General features: G+C 32.7%; 3 protein-coding genes across 3 annotated transcripts in view; 1 reads left to right on the top strand and 2 right to left on the bottom strand.

Annotated features, from left to right (window-relative positions):
• LOC104793629 (aminotransferase ALD1-like) overlaps positions 1–2,086 on the top strand; it is an 11,244-nt gene extending 9,158 nt beyond the window's left edge. Inside the window, exons 5-10 of the mRNA XM_010520027.2 lie at positions 17–79; positions 271–375; positions 475–525; positions 631–951; positions 1,030–1,236; positions 1,466–2,086. Of these exons, the coding sequence (XP_010518329.1) occupies positions 17–79; positions 271–375; positions 475–525; positions 631–951; positions 1,030–1,236; positions 1,466–1,807 (1,089 nt within the window). The 3' untranslated portion in view covers positions 1,808–2,086. The remainder of the gene's footprint in view (positions 1–16; positions 80–270; positions 376–474; positions 526–630; positions 952–1,029; positions 1,237–1,465) is intronic.
• LOC104793619 (non-specific lipid-transfer protein-like protein At2g13820) lies at positions 2,105–3,014 on the bottom strand. Its single transcript, XM_010520016.2, has 2 exons — positions 2,664–3,014; positions 2,105–2,577 (listed from the first exon to the last, which is right to left on the bottom strand). The coding sequence occupies exons 1-2, from the start codon at positions 2,983–2,985 to the stop codon at positions 2,534–2,536; spliced, it is 366 nt and encodes a 121-aa protein (XP_010518318.1). The 5' UTR covers positions 2,986–3,014; the 3' UTR covers positions 2,105–2,533.
• LOC104709355 lies at positions 6,437–6,799 on the bottom strand. Its single transcript, XM_019233334.1, has 2 exons — positions 6,674–6,799; positions 6,437–6,585 (listed from the first exon to the last, which is right to left on the bottom strand). The coding sequence occupies exons 1-2, from the start codon at positions 6,789–6,791 to the stop codon at positions 6,437–6,439; spliced, it is 267 nt and encodes an 88-aa protein (XP_019088879.1). The 5' UTR covers positions 6,792–6,799.

Here is an 8,881-nt window from a genome sequence, read left to right as displayed (position 1 = left end):
GGTTTTGATTATTCAGTTTGCGCATGGCCTATCGACCGTAGAAGGATATAGAGGCTATGGACTTGAACAAGGGAATAAGGTAATCAAGGACCGGTTCTCTATTTCATTTTTCTATGACTAAAGTTGTACGTACCATTTTAATTTGTTGTTTATTCGGTCAGGGTAATCATATCATTTTATATATGTTGTTACTTTATATAGCATGACGCTGTGACGCTGTGACGCTGTTATACTTCTTTGTATTGATTTTTTTTTTCTTCTTATTATTAGAACCTGCGAAAAGCTATTGCTGAAACGTTTTATAGAGACCTTCGTGTAAAAAGCAATGAAGTTTTTGTATCAGATGGTGCACAAAGTGATATTTCTCGACTTCAGGTATGATGCAGCTAGGGAGTCTTTTTTTGTTTTTGTTTTTTTTTGGATATTTGACACAATCTTTCGACGTTATGCTGATTTGAGTTTTGGAATCTTCAGCTACTCCTAGGCTCAAATGTCACAATTGCAGTGCAAGATCCTACCTTCCCGGTAATGTTTTATGTTAACATCTTCCCTATTTAATGAGAAGCTGTTTTGTTTTTTGCTTCTTATGCTGCTTTTTTTTGTTTTGTTTTTGTGTGTGTGTGGATTCAGGCTTACATAGATTCAAGTGTGATAATTGGTCAGACTGGTCATTTCCATGAATCAACCAAGAAGTATCAAAACGTTGTCTACATGCCATGTGGACCTAACAATAGTTTTTTCCCTGATCTGACTATGACCCCAAGGACTGATGTCATCTTCTTTTGTTCTCCTAATAACCCTACTGGTTATGTAGCATCCAGGAAACAACTACGCCAACTAGTTGATTTTGCAAAGAGAAATGGCTCCATTATTATTTTTGACACCGCTTATGCTGCTTTTATCGAAGATGGTAGCCCCCGTTCTATATATGAAATTCCTGGTGCTAGGGAGGTGAGAGGAGTTTACATATTCATATGTTTATTCCTTGTGGTATTTTTCATTCAATAATCATATTACTTTCTTTGCTAGGTCGCCATTGAAGTTTCATCATTCTCCAAGTTTGCTGGTTTCACTGGTGTTCGGCTTGGTTGGAGTATCATCCCTGATGAGCTATTGTACTCTAATGGTTTTCCCATTATCAACGATTTTCATCGCATTGTGACCACTTCTTTCAATGGAGCGTCAAATATTGCTCAGGCGGGTGGACTAGCATGCCTTTCTTCTGGTGGCCTTAAGGTAATAAAAATGTATAGCATTTGTTTAAAATATCTTAAATATCCCACATTCATTAGGAATGGTACTAACTACTGACATGTTAAGTTACATGTGTACTCTCACTAATGAAATGGTTAAGTTTAATTTGGCTTTGATTAAAGGGTCGATAGTATGAGATATGTTCTTATCACATTTTTGCTTCGTTTTCTTCGACTTTCTCTTTATGTTTTTTTGGGTTAAAACTTGACAGGAATCACGGTCGGTGATCAATTACTACAAAGAGAACAGGAAGATACTGATGGACACTCTAGTCTCACTTGGTCTCAAGGTTTATGGTGGTGTAAATGCTCCATACTTGTGGGTGCACTTTAAGGGATCAAAGTCGTGGGATGTTTTTGCTGAGATCCTAGAAAACACTCATATAATAACAGTACCGGGCTCAGGTTTCGGACCAGGTGGAGATGAGTATTTGAGGATTAGTGGGTTTGGATGCAGAGACGACATGGTTGAAGCATCAAACAGGCTGCGAAGATTCTTTAATACACGAACCAAACATTTTACAAATCTCTCTTCCACTTCTAATACTAATTAGACACATCTCGTATTATGTGCATCGTCTTGATAGTCTCTCACACCTCTTGTACCATAATGTATATTATTGAAATAATAAAAGCTAAAACTATTAATAATTTGGTGTTTGAAGAGTGCGGAAAATTTCATATAGAATACAAATGAGGTGAAGACTATATGTGAATGATTTTTTCCAATTCAAAATGTAAATTAATATTAAATAGCTAAAAATAAGAGAGAGAAATCTCAATAAAATTGACACATGAAAGGTGAATGTGACTTTTTCAAAAAAAAAAAAAAANCATTTTCTGTAGTTATCTTTAAAATTCTTGTACTACAGGACAAGTAATGCGTTTTTAAAGATAAAACTTTGCAAATATGCATATCGAAAATATACTTCTATCTGAAATTTAGAAACAATATTCTATATTTTGATAACTTAATAACAGTTTAACACATTTTCGTATAAATTATATAGCCGGTTTTTATGCAAGAACCGAACCAAATTGAAAAATCAGAATTCATTTTTTTTTGTGTGGTCAAATTCAGAATTCATTAATAACTGTTTTAATTACATCAACATAAACCTTAAATATCTTTAAATACAGAATAGTAATTATTTCAGTTTTAGTTTTCCTGTTTAAAACAGAACCAAAAAACCAGATTAAATCAAAATTCGCAAACATGATAAAACAAAATCTCTGTTTCATAAATTCAACAAAACAGAAAGATTAGTCTAAGTATGAGATCACATACCAGGGGCAGAAGCAGGAGGAGATCCAGAGACAGAAACTACAACACAACATTTTCAAAACATTCAACAAAATATACAAATTAATTAGTAAAAATAATGAACCAATGAACAATGGGAAACTTACGGCCACAACGAGCAGAAGGAGGAGCAGCAACTTTACAAACAGTGGGAAGAGAAGCAGCTTTGGAGAGATCAAGAGTAACACCAAGAGAAGCACTGTTCTTGAAAGCCTCACATAGACACTCAGGTCCTGACCTAACCACAGTCTTGAGCCCTGAGCAGCATGTCCCTTCCGGCTTCTCCACCGTACTACCACTCGTCACAAAGGACAAGCAATCAGCCATGTTTAGTATCAACGACGAGCAGTCCACTGCTGCTTGAACTCTATCGCCCGACATCAATGCCACAGCCGCGAAGATCATGATGAGAATAGTTGAGGACGCCATTGTTATGATGATGATGCGTCTCTTTTGAGGTTCTGGCTTGCTATATAAATGGACTAGCCTTTTTCATATATTATTGTTTATTTTTATATTTCTCGCCGAAAGCGAAGACATGAATCATTACTTTCTCAGTGTATTATGCTTTATGGAATTAATTACATTTGTTTAAAAGTCGGTCGTTACGTTGTTCCAGATTTGTAGCATATTTCCTTTTCAAAAAACATTTATATTACGATTGATTATGAGAAAAAAATAAAAATTTGGAATTTTAAAAAGGTAAAATTGAAGTTTTTAACATAAATTTTAAACTAACATCTAATCCTACTATGTTGCACGAAAAAAAAACCTACTATATTAGTTGGGAAGTAGAAACATGCGGAGTTATTAGAGAGAGAAAATATATATATTTTTTTATTTTTCTAGATTTTTTTTATTTGATCTGTTAGCATTTTTTATTTTTTAATTAATTATCTTTATTTAATTAAGTTTAGTTAATTAAAATCTTTAATTCTATTTTTCTGCCTTCTTGTTTTTATAATTAAACTTAGTTAATTAATTAATCATCAGCACCACTTCATTAATCATATTTGAATACTCTATACTTTTTTTTAAATGGATATTTTTTTTAATATGTCGGTAATTTCTTCAAAGACCTTGTTAGTTCACCTGTGAAAGATCATTGCTACTATAACTCAGGATATAAACTTTATTGCTGCCGAAATATTTATCCGAGAATGGGTTCCACTTGCTATGAGAGCTTAAGCGTATGTAGGAAATATGTTAACAAAGATAATTATAATCCTTATGCAAAAAAAAACTAAAAAATTTGACAGACACATATACATACCATATATTTTCATATATATACCCATAATGATAAACTCTTTTTTTCTCTTGTTTTTATGTGGTATTTGTTTTTAAAATTAAATAATACTAGATTGGTATCCGCGCTACGCCGCAAGATTGATTTTTTTATATTATTTTTTGTCATATTTTTCTGTTTTGTTTTTCTCGATTCATAATTTAATATATGTTATCTGGAATCAATTCATAAGTAATTTCAATAGTATTTTATTATAATTATTATTTACATCATCATATGATACTTGAGTTTTTTTTTTATTTCATAAATTTAATTTCTAAAAACATTTTAAATTTTATTACCAAATAAGTTTAGGGATTACAAACCATTAGTTCTTGATTTGTTTCTCACTCACGAACCCTCTAGAACAGTAAGACATATTACTCTTTGATGTCTACATTTTAAATGTTCTTGATGGATCTCTTATAGTACTTTAGGTTTAGCCACTTCAATCTTTTGTCTCATAAATCTGACATAAACCAAAGATGAAACTTTTGAATTTCATTAAGATCGAAAGAAAAATAAATAATGATAATTTTCACATAGAGAGTTCTAGAAATAGTAGTAAGTAATATGTATTGTAATAAACCTTGAAAAAAAAGAAAATGTTCTGATCCAAAGCAGCAACTGCTCAATATCATCTTCATTTAAGACCTAAGTCAATAAAGAATAGGTGAGTCAATTTACACAAACACTAATAATTCTTCTTGAATCAACCCTAAAAGTTTGAATAAAAACGACATCTTTACTTCGATTGGACCTGCGATTCTAAAAAAAATTAATGAATTTTGTCATCTCCAAGTTGCTCTGTTATGAATTTTTTAATATTTTGTATATCAGACGTCAATTGTGTGGTTAGGGATGGGCTTACATGAGGAATTGATATCTGTATGTCTCTCTTCTCTTCTTCTTTCTTCTTCATATCACTATGCGTTTCTCTCTCTCTCTCCTTTCTCCTTCTATTTCTCTTTCTCTATGATATCTTTTCAAATTTTTTCCTTCTCCTAATTTGTAATCTCTCCTGTTCTTCCAAAGATTTCTCGATAACTGGAGAATTTGATTTCAGAATCTGTAAATTTTGATGAAATTCTTGTTCAAATTAATCAAAGGTAAATTTGGTAAGATTGCTTTTCCTCTTTAACAATGACCTATGCTTCTTCTTCTCTTTATATTTGTTTCATCGAAGGCAAAAATTTGTGATGATTCTTTTGTTTCTTCTCTCGAACTGAATTCAAGAGCAGTCTTATAGTGTGAAGGAGAAGAACAAACGATTAGAGTCGTCGTGTTTTTTATTATTATGTTGGCAAAGGTCTATGAACTGAAAGACAACGTGATGTGGCACATAGAGGTGTCACTCGGGCTGGCTCGGCCCAGTCCAGCCCGAAATCCACATATATTTGAGCCCTTCTCGGTCCGGCCAAAATATTTTCAAGCCTATATTTCAAAGCCCGACCCGCCTCTAACATGGCTACAAAAATTTTTGGGCTTTTCCGGGCTTACCTTACGGATCAAAAATTCAAACTTATAACTTATAAGTTAGTTTATAATATTTCTTAAAAAGCAATGTTTAAATGTGCAATAGAAAACAAATCAATCAAAATTTATATAAGTCATCTATAGGGATGTCAAACGGGCATGCCCGCGCCCAAACGGACTGTCCATCACAGTCCCGTCTTTTCAGTGATCCGCCGCGGACAGGTCCGCCACGAGCGGCGGGCAACGTATCAATGCCCATGCCCGCCCTGCTTAGGTTTGCAGACTAACGGGCATGCCCGCGGGCATGTTCTTCTTCTCCTCCACCAAGCTCCATACGACTGTACCTATGTCGTGAACAACAAATATGCAACTATGTAACAACTATGCATTTGAATAATGTGATGTCTAGAACATTGAGACTCCTTTTGCAGATTAACATCAATATAGCAAAACAAGTAGAACCATAAACAACAAATGAAGATGGTAACACATGAATCCAAAGAATTATATAAGACTCGAGTAAATGAATTTCAAAACCACTGGAGAGTCATACTTGGTAATATCCTTGTAACAGGAGGCAAGGAACTGCTTTGCTGCATCGTGAGTTAGTAGAGAATTGAAGCCAATAAGACTATACTGACAAATAGCAGAAATGAACCAAAAGCTTCACTTAAATTGTCGTTGAAGTTGAATTAAAGAAGACAAGAACTTGAAACAAAGAATCTAAAACTTATACCTGTCTGGTTGTGTATACAAGCTCTGGGTGATGGCATTTCTCTCACGCCTTTTTGATCTGCAAAGAGATGAATCATCCATCAACATCACAATCCATGTATTGAGAAAAAAACGTGTGAGAACTGTTATCTTATTACAAACCTGTAGCAGCTTTGCGTCTTCTTGCGCCTTTTCACCAAACAGAGATATTCCTAATTCTCTTATGATATCCTGTAGTAAGCAGAGAGCATGAGTTGTATACTAATGTTTATGATACAATGTTCTTGCAAAAAAATAAAACAGTGTCCAATGTTCATGCCTAAAACTAATTACATAGCAGGAAATGATTTTTTTTTCATTTTTTGTATGTGAGCGTGTGTTCATAGCCTAATTAATAATGGACTAAGACAAACCAAGAGCATAGAGATCATCACAACTCTGTGAAACAGAAACCAAATTTACACAACACAGCTTACGAATAACATACAGATTCTGTGATGCAGCAAAAAACATACTAGAAACTGTGTAAGCTATGTTCTTGTCAATGATATCTGAAAACAACGAAAGATCAAAGCACAAGAAACAAAAACTGTTTCGATTCTGATGATATAAATTATAAAGAGAGAAACTCATGGATACCTTTAGCATTTCTCGTTGTTTTGCAAAGTGGACATTCTGCACACTTGGTTGATTTCAAGACCAGCATATTGCCACACAAACCACAGAACAAGAAACCACTTTCTCGAGATTTCTTCATTACAGAACCTTTTTTAACACAAAGACACCAAAAAAGAGCAAACGAATTAAAGTAATGTAAACATCTTTAAGCTTGATATCTCCATCAATGTAATCTAAAAATTAAACTATATGTTCTAAAACATCAAAATACAACTAAGAACTCTAATAAGCTCATACCCAAAATAAAAAAATCAAGATTTCAAAAAAAAAAAAACGATGGATTCGTAATTCTCACCAAGTTCACAAATTTACAAAAACGATGTAACAAAAAAAGAGTTTCTACCATATATGGAATTGGAACTGTAAATCCCAGCTAAAAGATTCAAAACTGTACCGAGATTGATATGCCGATACCATTCAAGTTTAACATCTGCTTCAATCGGAGCTCTCTTCACCACCGCTTGTGAACCGGCATAGATCTCCTCTGCTCTCCGTGAATTTCCTCTTCTCTCAAAGGCTAGCCGAGATGCATGCGATGTTGGCAATTTCGGACCACCCGCATGACCGCGGTCGTGAGCGGACAAAATCCGCTTGACCCGCAAACGAAACGGGCCGATTCCGCGAGACCCGCCAATTTTTGGGCATGAAATTAAGAGCCCATGCCCGATCCGCTATGGTACTTAACGGACCATGCTCGCGGGCCTTAGGCCCAATTGACATCCCTAATCATCTATATTCACTAAACCTAACTTAATCTAAATAAAAAAAAATTAAAACCAAATAAATTTTTATACTTTAACCAAATAAGAAATATATAATTTATATAAAATATCACAGATAATTTTTTTATAAATATTAAGTAAGGTTATTAAGTAAGTATACAAAATTAGAGTTTTAAACTTTATTTACAATAGATCATTAAAAAATATTGCAATTAAACAAAAATGTTAACAAAAAAATAAAATTATATTTGTATAAGAGTTTTCGGGCGCGTCCGAGCCTGATCGAGCTTAGCCCTAAAAACTCTAAAGCCCAAACGGGATGAGTCCAAAAGGCCCGATTTTTCTAAACATATATTTTAGTCTGAGCCTGGTGCTTTTTAAGACCAGACCGGCCTGCGGGCTTTGGGCCTAATTGATATACCTACTGACACACAGTTTTTTTATTGGTTTAGAAATTTTAGTTATATTAATTGAAATATTTTCATTACCTATTGATTTTTAATGATGTGTCAACACCAATTTCAATGTTGAGGCTGATGTGTTACACAAAGAAAAGGAAAGCAACATATTATTCTTTTATTGTATTGATTGATAATAATAAATTAATAATTATTATATTCTTTGATTTCAAGTTTTGCGTGATTTGGTATTGTTTTCCATTTGCTTCAAACTCAATCACTACCACTTAAGGACTTAAATAAAATTTATAAATTCTTACCATTAAAGATTGTATTAAGAAATTAATCAAGATTTGTCTCATAATATTAATAATACGTTTGTGAACAAATTTAAGTGTTGTTGGGTAGTTTTGAAATTTGTAACATATTCTTTAAAATGGTTAACATTGAAATATTAGTTTAAAATTCAGTTGAAATGATTTGTAATTTGAATAATATAATAATAAATGTTTGTTATTTTATTTGTAGGCTTAGAGCCTTCCAGATATAGGTTAATTTTCTCCATGTTTTGTTTAACACTATTACAAAATTAAAAGAGTACATTTTGGTTGCACTTGTAGTTAGATGTGTTCGGTTCCGGTTCCAGTTCCAGTGACTCTAGTGCATTCTAATGGGAGGAGAATTCACCTTTGTCACTCTTCCTAATTTTACCTAAAACTTTATAATCTTTAAAATACTTGTATTACAGAGACAAAATAATGCATTTTTAAAGACATTTTTTTCTTTCAAATATGCATATCAAAAATATACTTTTATTTGAAATTAAGAAATAATATTCAATATTTTGATAACTAAAACAACTTTTAAACAGATTTTTGTATAAATTATTTAACCAGTTTTAAATGCAATTATTGAACCGAACCAAATTGAAAAGTCAGAATTCATTAATAATTGTTTTAATTACATATATACTTCAACATAAAACTTTAATATCTTTAGATACCTAATACTAATTATTTAAATTACCAAAAGTGAAAGTTCTTCTTTAA

This window comes from Camelina sativa, chromosome 1 (assembly GCF_000633955.1).
Source record: "Camelina sativa cultivar DH55 chromosome 1, Cs, whole genome shotgun sequence".
NCBI lineage: Eukaryota > Viridiplantae > Streptophyta > Magnoliopsida > Brassicales > Brassicaceae > Camelina > Camelina sativa.
Note: the sequence above shows the minus strand (reverse complement) of the source record. Positions and strands in the feature narration are given on the sequence as shown.